A 15,078-nucleotide genomic window follows, 5' to 3' on the forward strand; every position below is an offset into this window, starting at 1 on the left:
CCATCTTCTTCCAGCTAAGGTGCTGAAGAGCCTCCATTTCACCAAGCTGGAGGGCGCTATGAGACCAGTTCAGGATCGCATGAAATGGAATTGAATTGTTTGATAATCAGTAGAAAAAAATGTAACTAAAAAAAAATCATGCTCTGTCTGGGAAAAAAAGGAGCTAGCCAAATCTCTGCATCCAGTAATTTAATATGCAGATACTTGGTACTGTTTTCAGAAAAGTACAAATTTTAGAGCTTTTAAATTTGTCTGATTCATTTCTCCTTACCATCTGAATAATCAAATAGATTGGTTTTTTTTGTTACTGAATAGATGTGCAATTAAAAATTCTACCCAGTTTCTTAGAAGCCGACAGAAATCATTATAAACAGAATTTACAAATAATAATAATAATAATAAAAAAAATCAGAGTACACGATAAATTATTCTGAGCACAGAGGGAATGAACAAACTGTGCCTATATAACATTTTTTTCACCTAATTATCTATTAAAAGAATCACTTCCATAAAAGCAATGTACAGTTAATTTTGTATTAAAAAAAACACAAATATGCAAATTGAAGTGCATGAAATTTTTGTTATCCTGTGTTAACTAGCACTGTTCACAAACTTGCTTCCATCAGTAAGCAAACAGAAGAGAAACAACAACACAGTAATAAAGGTTCAGAAAATAATTAGATTTTTTTGAAGGAACTTCTGAAATCTTTATGATATTTTTTATGAATTCCTCATATGTACATTTGTCTTTGATTCTGTAATAAATCTTTAGGGAACAGCAAGTGCAAAATCTTTTGGTCAGAAAAAGCTTCTATATATTGAACACATACAAATTAAAAAAAACAAAAACGAAAACAAAAAAAAAACCAGTGTTTTATTTCTGTGTATTATTTCTCTGCATAATGCATTGTGTCCTAAATAAGGGGTTTGTAATACACTCCACTCATGCAGTTTGGCAATATTTTCATTAAAACTTTTCTAAATTTACAAAAAAAAAAAAAAAAAAAAAAAGATTTACCAAACTGGCTACCATCGTTTTTCATATTTCCATATGAGTACATTGTCTAAAAAAAGAAAAAAAAGGAAAAGAAAAAAATCAAAAGGCTTGTGAGCTGTTGCTTCATTAGCGCACCCAAGAGCAGCTTCCTCTTACTTTATCTGTTGAAGCAGTTTCTCTTCTCAGAACCAGACCCTGATTACCCTACTGATGGTAGAGGAGTAAAACTGCTCTGTGGGAACATTTGATTCTCTAGGTAAGTGCACACACTTCAGGAAGTCAATGAATAGACTATTTATGTTGTGGTACAGGTTTTATTGCAGCTCTCCTTTAATGTGATGCTGATATCATGCAACAAGAAGAGACACAAAAAGATGCTGGAAAAACTGCTCTGGGGGAAGTAATATTCCATCCCCCAACACGAGTGAAATATTTCACTTAAAAGTTAAAAAAGTACAAGGACAAATAACTTCAAAAGAATGTGTTAGAAAAGACATGACAGCTTGATTAATTGTTGTAATAGTACTGCCATGATCAAAATACCTATTGCTCAGAGAAAGAGGGAGGAAAGGATGGAAGGATTCGGGCATGAGTTTTGAGGATACTGAGCTTTCCTGTACTCACTGTAAAATTGCCTCACAAGGCATTCCAGTCACTCTTCTGTTATTGTTCTTTAGTATTTTATGTCATTAACAAGGTACTCAGCCTTATTTATGAGAATATACACCATTCTTAATACCTGGCAAAAAATCAAGCTGCTCTAAAAGTAGCTTCCTAGATGCTAGAGTACCAGTCATCATGAACATGAAAATACTTTCTACAGCATCTTTCTATGCACACAGAAGAAAACTTGATGCACAGAAACTTATAGCAAAATGATGTTCATTTGTGTGGTCCATGTTCTAAAGTATATATATATATGTACATATTTCTATTTGGTTACATCAATGAAATCTCTATGCTTTATAAAAAAAAAATGCCTGAAGTGTATCTCGAAGTTAAAAAGGCTGAATTCTTTCATACCCAATTGAGTTTCTACTGAATCTCAGCGAGCTGTGAGCAAAATTTACTTCGTTGAACTTGTTTAGAGAAAAAAGGAAATAAAAAAATAATCTGTCCTTCCATCTTATGGCTGATGACACAGTGACATTAGCACAGCAACTACTCTACTGATTTAGCCGATATGATAAGTGTTTTCTTTATTTGAGTCTGATCTAAAAAGCCAAGTACATGCAAAAATCTATCATCGTATAATGTGATATACTGCTTACTCAACTTCCCCTTTTTTAAAACTGAACTTTAATGAAGGACATGTAGTGAAAATGTGTCAATTGTGGATGTTTCCAAAATTAAATTGGTGGTTTTAGTGACCAAACTTTCCTATTTTTAACACAAAATTCTCACAGTCTGCTCCATCTTTCATAATTTTCCACACGATGGCAGATTTATTGGAATTTTTTTTTAAAAATACTCTTCCAGCTTTCCCATAGAGCTTTTACAGATAAAAGTATGGAACATCCATTTGTATTTGTGTTTCTGAAAGGATAAGTGTATATTTGTTACATTCAAAATGTTATAAACTGTCAGATTGTGAGATTGTGAAATCTTTGAATCTAAATTAGATTATGTGGAAATAAATCAATACCAATACATTATGTAATATTCCTGAAGTTAATTTATAAGCTTGTTTCCATACATTACTTGAAATATAACATATAGTAGATCATTTCTCTAAATTTTACATCTGACTGCAAGTTACTTTTTTTTCTCCAGAGTTCTCTTAATAGCAGATTTTCTGTAGCAAAATGGCAAAGATTTTGGGACAATGATGGTCATTCAATCATTGGTCTAAAAGAGAGCTTTGACTATTGAGAAATATACTAAGGACAAAACTAGCAGATGTACTCAGAAGATGAGAAAAGTTTTCAAGCTTCAGACTGTATTTTCAGGTAAGGCAAATCATTTTACATTACACAGTCATAATTATCAGAGAAGTGCTAAGCAAGGAAGTATGATATAAAAAGGCTCCCCTAACATAAGATCTCAGATAGCTATAAAGAAATGTGTTGCAATCAGTTGCGAAACAGATCTTTCTGCTTTTATGTTTTTGCTCAAGAAACTACAGTGTATGTTGTAATATTCTTCACTTGCTGGCTCTGTGACACATTTCATTATAGGTCATCAATACATACCATAATGACACACTTTTTAGCATGTCCTCATATGAGTAGCATTGATAGTGTGTCATTAAAGTTGAGACATGAATTACCTGGGAAGTTCAGATGGCCTCCTGGGTCCATAGAAACTGTTGAAGATACTGTTTGAAAAGAAAGCCATGAGGTGCTGTGAACTGTGAACATGAAGGACAGAAAAACTGACAAGGTGGGAAATTTCATGTGATCTCAGCTTGCTTTTTTTTTTGCTTTTTTTTTTTCTCCTGTTTAATATTATCTTCAGTGTCCCAGCCATTATCCAGTTATTGCTTACATTGTTCATTCCTTAAGGCAGGTGGCAGGAGAGCAAAACACGATCTTGCCTTGAAGAACACACAGTTTGTTCAGACAGGTGCAACATACTGACAAGTATGTTTACCTTATGATCAGTGAGATGAGTAGATGAAAACTGTTAAAAACAATGAGTAAATAGTTGAAACTGGGTTTATTGATCTGTAAATCAGTAGGAACGAGCTGATAAAGCCACCTGTGGAGACAAGTCAGGAGCTTGTAAGGATGTTGAGTCTGTAATACAAGTCAATTAACAATGGAGAAAGACATTTTGGGGGAAGGAAAAGGAATTCCTATTTCTCAATCACATGACAAATGTAAACACTGCCTCATGCACTTACTGCTGAATTACATACATGCTTCTCAAGGGGTATGTTTCCCTGCAGGGTTTGTCACAGATTAAAAAAAAAAAAAGAAAAAAAAGACAATAAAAAGCGCTTAGAAGAAGAGAGGTATTTAATCTGTTATTTATCTAATCAGTCTGAAATCATTTGCTTTGCTTTTGTGAAAAGTGGGCCAGAAAAACCCTGAGATCCCATTTCTAGGCTTGAATTTTAATTTGTGATGCTTATCTCTGCTGGTAAGCTTAAGATGCCCTATTTACCATGCGGTTTTAATAAAACAAACCACACCGAGTAGCAGATATATTATGTGTGTCTTGCATACACACACTGAATTTTCTTAAATAGTCATCTTGTAAGTAAAGTTTCTCACTTCAACAGATTGACAAGTCCTCAAGAATTTTCATTGCGTTTCAAGCACGTGAGTGATTTTACGACTAACTGTGAAAAGTGAGCCAACTTGATCAAGTAAAGCACTGGCTGTTAAAATGAAGTTTGTTCTTTCTGGCCAGTTCTCTCATTGCTCCATTAAAAATACGTATATATATACGTATATATCAGTGAGAATTTCTCAATAGAAAAAAGACATCCACGTAATAACCTCTCAACATTCACTGAGCCTACATGGATTTCTCTGACAAACCCACAAACCTCCACATGCATCCATGTGGACTCATAAGGGCAGCATGAGTTTACCCATCATTTAGGAAAATTCCTATACCACAAACTGTCTTCAGTTTGAACTGGCAAGCAGTTCCATCTTACAACTTACTCATTCTACAGCCTCTTCATCTCCTCCGCTGATATTCTAGGCTCACAACAGAGATGAGTTGCTAGAGGTGATTTCTGAAGCAGTTGTTATATTTATCAGCAGAGCTAGACCACACCTGGTGTTTCCAAATGACAGAGGCATGATATAATTAGTGATTGCCAACTGTCTCATATGTATGGTTGTACCCCCTTTCTTACTGAAAGGTCAACTCATATAAGTGCTTCCAAAACCTATGCACCCAACTTTTTCAGTTAGAATCATAGAATCACCAAGGTTGGAAAAGACCTAAAAGATCACCCAGTCCAACCGTTCACCTATTCCCAATAGCTCCCACTAAACCATGTCCCTCAACACAACATCCAGTCTTTCCTTGAACACCCCCAGGGTCGGTGACTCCACCACCTCCCTGGGCAGTCCGTTCCAGTGCCTGACCACCCTTTCTGAAAAGTAATACTTCCTCATGTCCAGCCTGAATCTCCCCTGCCGTAGCTTGAAGCCATTCCCCCTAGTCCTATCACTAATGACACAAGAGAAGAGGCCGACCCCCAGCTCACTACAGCCTCCCTTCAGGAAGTTATAGAGAGCAATGAGGTCTCCCCTGAACCTCCTCTTCTCCAGACTGAACATTCCCAGCTCCTTCAGCCTCTCCTCATATGGCCTGTGTTCCAGACCCCTCACCAGCTTTGTTGCCCTCCTTTGAACACGTTAGTTGAACACGAACACGAGCAGTTGCAGTGCTCTTATTGAGGCTACCATTTAACTGGTATTTTCATGCCAAAACTATTGACACCCATGGTTCTGTTAGTGCCTAGGATGAACTTAACTGCTGGTTTTACAAACTCATGCAAGGCAAGCACAGTTTCTTAGAGGAAAGAAGTGTAAATGAGAAACTGTACTCAGACAGTGTCTCATTGGAGTCTTGGGCATAACAGATTTTCCCATGCATTCAAGAATCCAATAGCTTGACATATTTCACATAAATATTCCTGGACATGCAGTAACCTTTGCTGGAATAGCATGACAAGTTACTGGGGGATTGCATACGAGTGAAGAGAGAAGGAAGCGTAAGGATGCATCAAGAATGATTCATAATATGGGTACAGCTTGGCCACTTGTTCTCTTCCGAGCAGATCCCAACAGCTGTAGGTATCTGAATCCCCATCATGCTATCCTTGCCTCACCATTATTTTAAAGAGGAGTAGGGCATCAGGGATACAAAATCTGCCAGAACCTTATTCTTTTTTTTTTTTTTTTTTTTTTTTCTCTCCTGTGGTGTACTCTCCAAAACTTTCTCACAGGAGAGAGCTGTGACTGCAGGACTCTATCTTTCTGGGTGTGTTTCAGACACTCAATCTACTTTCGCTGTATAAAATTGTGTCTGACTAACTTTGACCTTCTTAGACATTGGGATTCTTCCCCTGCATGTGTCCAGCTAGAGATTTTTAAATCTTTTGATCTCCTACAAAAAGAAAAAAACAAAAAAATTCCATAAAGAAGCCCAAAAACATTGTAGTAGCTGATTATTTTTTTTTTCCCTCCAACAGAAAGATGGAATCATACCAACCACATCCTGAAAAACTAACAGATGAGCACCAATCAGACTACAGGCTTGTTTTTTTATTGTATCTGGGCTGGAATTAGCCCAAAACTACATATGGTGGACAATGAACAACACTGTTAAGTGCCATGATGATCACACCCTGGATAAGTATTTGTTTCCATTTGTGTACAGCACTGTGATGGTGATCAGTATTCCCATCAACTGCATATCCCTCTACGTGTCTTGCATTCAGGTGAGGAAAAAGAATGAGTTGGCAGTCTACCTATTTAGTCTGTCCCTGGCTGACCTTTTGTACTCTGTGATTCTGCCTTTGTGGATTGATTATGCCTGGAATGGAGACAACTGGACACTCTCTGCCAGGCTTTGCCAGTTTTCTGCCTTCCTTACATACATGAATTTTTACACCAGCACTGCATTTCTTGCTTGCATCTCTCTCGATAGGTACCTGGCATTAGTTCACCCCCTGAAGTTCCAGCACTTACGTACAAGAAGAATTTCACTGATTGTCAGCATTATTGTTTGGCTTCTGGAAGGTACCTTTAATTCAGTTATACTGATGAATAAAGAAGTATTTAATGATCCTTGCAATTCTACTAATCATATATTATGTTATGATAAATACCCCCTGGAATGGTGGCAGGCACAGCTGAACTTATTCCGGATATGCTCAGGGTACCTGCTCCCTTTGATAATCATTTTGTTTTGCTACCATAAAATCTACCAAGCAGTGAGATGTAATCAAGCCACAGTAAATGAAGAGAAGAAAAAAATCAAGAAACTTATACTGAATATCACAGTTACTTTCATTATTTGTTTCACTCCTTATCATGTTGTATTGCTTATTCGGAGCATCAAAGAACCTCAGACCTCTAACCTACAGCTTTTACAGTCAATTTATAAAATCTACAGAATCACACAAGCCTTTACAAGTTTGAATTGCATTGCTGATCCCATTCTTTATTGCTTTGTGAGTGAAACTGCACGAACAGACATTCTGAATTTGCTCAGGTGTTGCTTACACCTACAAAAGCCTGAAGGAAACCAACCAGAAGAACATGCTCTGTGTAGTTCTGCTACAAAGAGCAACGCACTGGTCACCTACAGATCTTCCTGTGAAACTGAAACTCTGTAAGACATCTGTGAGAGCACAGTCAAAGAAAAAGTGGATAACGTAAAGGGAAAAAAAGTAAAAATAAATCTTCCCTTGCTTGTATCTAAGTAAACAACTCCAAAGTACTCTAATCTAGGTGAAACCAGTAGCTGGAACTAATAAGAATATATTGCAGGTCAGTTAAGTCAGGGAGCATTTCTCATAACATTTCTTAAAATCAGGTGTGTTATGTAAATCAGTGTTAACAAACAGCCAAGGAAAATGAACATGATATGCTGACAGAATTACAGAGGGTCCCCTGAAGAACGTCCTCCTGTCTCAGCTTGCTAGCTAGCCCATATACTCAGTACACTTGTACTTAGCTGCAAGAAGGCTGAAGTCCTTTCAATCTAGTTTTTCAGTTTTAACAGAAATCTTAAAGTTCATCTGAGAAAGATTCTTCTGTATGATTTTTTTCTTAAATCAGTACTGTGATAGAAATGAATGAAAAATGCACACACAGAATATTCAAATGATTGATAAAGAGCAGAAAAACTGATAGTGTTATGATGATTCAGTAATGACTCAAATTCTCCTTCAGCATAACCTCCCCAGTTAACCACCTCTTAAAATTGTTTACCTTATGTAGACAGTTACTTACCTGCTCTTATGCGTTTTTAGCTTTTGGGAAATGTATGTCCTAATGTATGTTAACACATGGCATGCAGTTTCATTACAAATACTGAATTTCAGACAACTGAAGATTCATTACTTAGAATACATATAAGGAACCAAATTCAAGCCACAGATGGATAACTAAGGTGAAATTTTACCTCACATGTTCAGGGAAGAAAGGAAAGAATTGGAAGGTGAGGTTTCACGTCTCCATGAAAGAAAAAGCCTCTCTTTGGTCTAGCTTACTGTGACTGAAATCTGGAGTGCAATTTTGTTTGTAGAGTCAAAGGAGCAAAAAGATTTATATTCATTTACTTACTCTCAGTCAAAAAATTAAATAAAAATAATAAATCACTAAGCTAACAAACAATACTAACAAGCCAATAAAGAATAAGGCAATAAAACAACACAAATATTGAAAAGGTTGAAGTTCAGCACAGATCAAAATTAGAGTTGTTAACGCAGGGATTTGTTCGCGTGGTTCACAGACAGCAATGGCTGCACGTTCCCATGAAAAGATGGTCAAAATTTGTCTCCTTTCACAAACTTTTCACTTTTGGCCAGATTCCAGGAAGAATGTTCAGTTGTGGTTATTTCCCAGTTTCATAAAGGATTAAAAAAAATATATATATTTCCACCAAAAATGTCCCTCTAGCAAGTCTGTAATGGAAAGAATTTTGACCTGCATTTTTCAGCACACATCCAGGACTGGCATTATACTTGAACGACCAGCATACTGTACTCACAGTCAGCATGGAAATTCTTAAACAAGATCCCTCTGCACAGAAAATATCTCCATTACAAAAACCCACTTTCATTCCACTGTTCCTGATTACATGTATTTATATTTTTTACTCATTTCACACTCTGAGATGGGAACTTGAGAGGCTGAGGACACTGGGCACGTTTAGCCTGGAGAAGAGAAGACTTTGGGGGTCCTAATGGCAGTCTTGCTATACCTGCAAAGAGTGTTGAGAAGATGGAGCCACTTTTCACAGCAGTACGTAGCAGGACAAGAAATTGTACATAACTCAAAGCAAGAAGGATCAAAGTTGATAAAAGTAAATTTTTTTGAACTATGAGGACTGTCAAGCATTGGGGCATGTGGCAGCAAGAAGTCCTGCATGCTCCATCCTTGCAGATTTTCTAGATCAAACTGGACAAAGCCCTGAGCAACCTCATCTGGCCTCATAGCAGACCTTGTTCGGAACAGGAAATTGAACTAGAGACTCCCTTAGGTCCCTTCCAAACAGAATTATCACGTGATGCTATGAACTTCTATAAACATTTGTGTCATTACTCTGGCTGCTACCTTCCTCTTTAAATAGTTATATTCCTTTCCCTTCTTTGTTTCCTTCAATCTTTATACTGGATTTTGTTTTGATGTGCTTTTTTCTCTAACTCCATTTTATATATTATGAAAGAAAACGAATGCAAACAGTGCAAATTGCTTCATCACAGATGTGTCCCTATACTAACCTAAGAACATAATGTGTTATGTGATAGGATGAATTTTCACTGCAGCTCTGGAATAAAAGCAGAACTAAGACTCCCTGTAGCTTCATGGGGAAAAAAAAAAAAAAATCTCAGTAATTTATTCCTACACCTTCTACATGCAAAAAAAGTTGGAAATGTTGGGGTTTACAGTTATCCTAAATAAGGGATAATGACAACTAAAGCTAAACAACAAAGTTTATTCAAGTTTAATGTGTCAGAGCTGGCTGCTCTGCAAGGGACAGGGAACCAGGAACCAGAAAGCTGAATGTGGAGCTGTGCAGTTCCACAGCACCCAAGCAAGGTGTGCAGATCAGATCTGGTGATGGTAACCAGCACCAACCAGCAGCCCTAGACAAATCCATAGTGACAAGGCATTCTGAGGTTGAGATGAAAAGCCAAGGCAGCAAGCTGAAGTCAGGTTCAGTGAGGTACAAGGCCAGACACTGTGTTTCTGAGATGTAGCTCAGCATGGTAAGTGCTTGAGCTGACAAGTAACTCCTGTTCCAAGGAGGGGGAATTGCCATCAAGAATCCTCCAACTTCTTCTCACATAACTTCTACCAGCAGCCTGGTCCAGGTTGCATGGCAGCGCCATGCCAGCACTGGCCTCCTCACAGGCAGCCAAATCCAAGAAGGCAGGGGAAGAGACCGCAGTGTGTGTATATTCAAGGTCCTGATCCTGCTCAAAGAGCTTCACTTCCACAAAATTTGGCCCTGTAATTTTATACCTTAAAGTTCTCCACCATTGTTTATCAAAACCTTAGCTTGGATCAACTTTCAATACCACTTATGAATGTTTTTTTAATCACATCAGTTCTTATAGTCCCTCCATACCTTACTGAAGATCATTTTGAGATAAAGGAAATCAATGACAACAGCCGGCCCGTAGGCTGGGCTTCATGAAGAAACTCAGATAAATTAGGGGTCCACTTCAGGAAAATAAAACATAGGTACCTAATGTCTTCGGCTGTTATGAAATGCTAGCTTTATCTGTTTACTGTTTGTTAAAATGAGGAAGCTGAGATGTGGAGACTGCAATGCCCTGTACTTCAATCACTTCTGTATTTACTTCAATACTTTTACACAGCTAAAGATTTGCACTCTTTTTCATTCTCACTCCAAATTTGTTTGTCCCAGCTGGATCAAATTTACTGTATGAAAATAAACATCTATATTTTTTCAGAATCACACAATAGCAGAATACAACAGTGAAAAATAAATGTCTTCATGAAGGCTTCAATCCACGTACTATTACTGAATATTTTGTATAAAACTCCTAGTAGCTCTGCAGTAAAACGATCAGACACAAGTTCACAGAAACTCCTTCAAAAGCAAGAACATTTCTTACACCAAAGAGTTTATAAATTCCAAAGATCTATTTAATGGCAAGAAGAAATAAATGAATTCAAATTCCATTCTTTTCCTGACAGACAAGTCCTAAAATCACTAATGTATGACTTTGAGGAGACACTAGTAACTGTCTCTCTTCTCAAGATATTCAATAAGAATATGGATAATTAAAGGATTATGATGGTAACTTATTTAATAACTAGTGTATGAAATGTCAGTGCTAAACAATACTGTTTTCAGCACAATAACAGCAGAGATGAATTTATATATCAATAATATACTTCAAGCAGAATCTACCTTCCAGTAGTCCAAAGATATAATGCAACTTCTTAAGTTAGGAGTTTTTCAGGGAATTGTAGTGACTTTGCTGGTGCAATTTCAGTCTTCATTTGAGCTGTGTTTCCTAGAATCCTAGCCACAAGCTGTCTCATGACATTCACAGTGCAGATCATTGTTTTTTTTTCTGATCCAACAACACATCTTAACATCAGACCTGACTCACACAGCTGTGGACTAACAGGGACTAACAGACACTCTCACTTAACTTTTTTCTGAGTCTCTAACACATTTGACTTCAGAGCAACTGAGAAAAAGAAGCTTGAATTTCAGCTATATTCCAGTTCCTGTTTCCACTCACAGAGAATGACATTTAAAAATGATTCTAACTACTCCAATGACAAGTTTCTGAGACTGTTACTCTTTTATACCAGTAAGGAAAGGAGTACAGTGCCATAGTTTAGCTACATGCCACTATTCACATTGCTTACCAACACCAGTGTTGTCACTGGTCTAGTTCTCCAGTTTCTAACATAGCAAAGCACCATCTCCTTCATTTGCTCCCAGTTTCCACTCAGAATAGAGAGGATAAAGGAGTGTAAGTGTTACAGAGCTTGGTACCAGCACTTAAGAAAGGGAACTGAAGTGTGGTTCTGTATATATCAGGAGACTGGAGTGACTGCTGCACCCACTGAAGATGTCCAGGGTTTTCCTTCCATGAGACATCAGTCACCTGTAGTTCCAGAGCCCTGTGAAATGGCACCCTAATCCTGCCCAGTTTCACCCGCTGCCCTGTACCACATCTGAAAAGCCATGGCCTAGTACTGATAGAGGGTGGGGAATAGTGATACCAATAAAGAGTTCTTGTGCATCTTCTAAATGTTTCTATGTTTTTCTACAGCTGCACTACAATGTCTGTTTTACTGATATAATGCTAGCCTAAAGGAAAAATAGGTCACCCCACTTTTTTGCTTTTTTTTTTTTTTAATTATTTTGTTGACAGAAAATACAGCTATCCAGCCTCTTTAAGTGGAGTGTGAGAGACCTCAAGGAAAAAAAAAAATCTCTTACAAGCTGTTACTTTAAATTTAGTATTTTTAGAAATATTATTGCTATAGCAACAACAACTTGGTTAAAGGTTCAATATCAGGGACAACAGATTCTTTTTCTTTTCTTGTTCTTCTTCCCTAGTGAACACAAAATCTGTTGCTAGATGAAAAACTAAGGTGGTGACAGATTTCGTTGAACTGCAGTCAGATACTGAACTGGTGTCTGGTAACATATAATTACACACATAAACATAACATTTAGTTTTAAGTCTGTCACAAAAGTCACTGAACCTCAAAGTTTTTACTGTGGATCTTTAGATACCTAGATGTGGTACACTGTCCTTTAGATGAGATACTGAGGATCATTCATCATAAGCAATCACTTATTGTCTTTTTCCAACAGCTCCTGGTAATATCCTCAAATGTGCTATATTCAATTTCAGATGAAGCTTTGACTTGTGAAACCATGACCTTACCTTTTGTTTCTCACAATTTAAAAGTTTCCTCCCCTTTAACAACAGGTATGTGAAGTAACGACTGTTTTTCTTGTCCCACATGAAGAATGACACCTAGAAATATTTCAAACTTCTAGCATTTTACCACAGTTATTTGTGCCTTGATTTCAGCCCTAATCCAGAGATATATTAAGCTATTAGAAGAATCCTCCCTTCAGTTTTCTTCATCTGCCACTGCAGACGTCAAGGCTAGTACTAAATCCAGAAAGTCGCAGTCTACAGGAGAGGTGCAATCAACATGTCCCAAAGCCATGGGGACACAACCCTTTTTCAATTTTCCTCTTTTTCCCTTGACACCTCACTGTACCTGCTACACTATGCTTCACAGAGCTCTCACATACGATATCTCTAGGGCCTCAGGAAGCAGGTTGGTTTACAGCCACTCATCTTTTGAGATAGCTTTCACCTTAGTAGAACCAAGAACTCTTTAAGGAGAAGGACAGTTTAAAAAAAAAAAAAAACAACAAAAAACAACACAACAGCAAAAAAACCACTTAAGACTTGGAGGGCAAGAGAAAATCCAATTATTCCAAGTATCAATTTATAAGATTAATTTTGAAGAGAGAATAAACGTGGCTTCACCTGTATGCCTTACTCATTCTAAGGGACTGCAACGCACTAAATAGCAGTCAGCAAACTAAGGTTTCTACTCCCTCTTAGAATACACAAAAGGTCAAACTAAATATGAATACTGATGCATTGACAGTAATCCCACGAAGGCAGAAATGACCCAAACTTCCTGGCATGCAGTGTGCATGTACACATGCCCATCTGAACACTCAGTAACCAACAGATTCTGTGCATTGTACAGAAGTATAACCAAAGTAACTGTTTCAGACCACGATTTTGTACAGGAAAACAATATTGCTTTCACACTCACATTTTTTACAGCATTAGTGCCAGACATGTGAAATACAACAATTTCCTACTCACCTATTTTAACAAGAATAATGCCAGTCTTCCTTACCTGTCTGCATGGCTATCAGTGCACAATGCACAGTCACAGTCCAGTCTACATATCTCTACAGGAACATAAAACTAGTAAAATACTGCAGCGTATATATTCTCAAGGAATTCCTGGTGAGTCTGTTTAGAGCTGCACTGAAATTTACAGCTGTTGTCAATTCTCCTGTAATGTTCTGTTTGAGTAACACATTTCTTCAGTAAGTCTAACATTCACACTTGGAAGACTTATAACTGAGGAAAGCAGGAAATAAATTTAGGCAGTAGCATTTAGCAGTTTAAAATTAACTCCTTTGGAAAAAGAAAAATTCAGCTCTGAAGTTTTTTTTTTTTCATTATTATTTTTATCCCTTCTACATCATTAGTAGATTCAAAAATTGACTTCAGATGGGCCTGGCATATGTAGCTTTGAAAACAAAGGAACAGTTATCACCATAACTCAAACTCTACCAAGGAAAGTAAAAGGCAATAGTTTCCGTTATTTTCAGTCATGAGTTCACCAGAAGTTTTTCATGTGGTTATTTAAAAGTTACAACTCTATGTTACAATTATGAATACCTGGAGGTTCTCATAGTTTCCCTTTCCTCGTGTTTTATCACTGCAGAAAGAGAGTCTTGAAATTACGACTGTTATATACCTAAATGAAGCAGTGGAGGAAACGAATTCTAAGTAAACTACATTTTAAATGTCATTATTTTTAATAAAATCTTGACACTTTGATCAAAATAAGATTTTTTTTTTGAAGCTTGTTCTTTTTATTTCTGTACAATAACAGGAAGTAAGCCACAAAAAGGCATCAGAATAGAAATAAGAGGAAAGTGATAGAGTACAGAAGTGAGGATTCAAAAACCCTATGAAGTGGATTTAACTGAAAGCATTTACAAAATTTGCTAACTCGGTCTGTATAGGTTTATCACTGTTGTACATTCATTTTAACTGATTACAAAGACATTAAAGATGAAACCACTTCCAGATACTTCTGTGGATTTCAGCCAATTACACAGTTTGCCTGTTTCTAGCATTTCTTTCAAAGAAACGAGGACCAAGAGCCCAGAGACTCTTCAAAGCACAACCCACATAGGAAACATAAGATACCCAGTTCAGACACTGAGTGTAGCCTTTTCCTCAAGACCCCTGTAACTATACTGCAAAGACATTCAAGTAATCAAGTTGTAGTTGCGTACGGAGGTGATAGTTATCTCTATGCTTGGTACACACTTTCTATAAAATGCCTATTTTTCTGCTCAGCAAATTAATTTCTACTTAATTTGTTCCTGCACAGAACAAATGACGTAGCATCTCCAGTCAAAGCAACGTAGCAAAATACTTCACAAATATAGTTGACTCAATTGTAACTGCAGTAGAAAGCCTGAAATGAGAGATCTGGGAGACTATCCTCACTAGGTGGCGGTTTTGGTCTGCTCAGTCAGAACTTACCGAAGAGAAGAAAAAAATCCTCATTTTAAGATGTGTTTCTTACATAGAAATA

General features: G+C 37.0%; 1 protein-coding gene across 1 annotated transcript; it reads left to right on the plus strand.

The window, feature by feature from the left end:
- The first annotated feature begins 1,146 nt into the window (after positions 1-1,146).
- GPR65 (G protein-coupled receptor 65) lies at positions 1,147-11,722 on the plus strand. The gene is made up of 3 exons (XM_042814860.1): positions 1,147-1,253; positions 2,771-2,946; positions 6,159-11,722. Exon 3 carries the CDS (start codon positions 6,279-6,281, stop codon positions 7,305-7,307), a length of 1,029 nt encoding a protein of 342 aa, XP_042670794.1. The 5' UTR covers positions 1,147-1,253; positions 2,771-2,946; positions 6,159-6,278; the 3' UTR covers positions 7,308-11,722.
- The last annotated feature ends 3,356 nt before the right edge of the window (positions 11,723-15,078 follow it).

Source organism: Centrocercus urophasianus, unplaced genomic scaffold, assembly GCF_019232065.1.
Source record: "Centrocercus urophasianus isolate 14NV4802_14NV808 unplaced genomic scaffold, USGS_Curo_1.0 seq_14, whole genome shotgun sequence".
In the NCBI taxonomy this organism is placed as follows: Eukaryota; Metazoa; Chordata; class Aves; order Galliformes; family Phasianidae; genus Centrocercus; species Centrocercus urophasianus.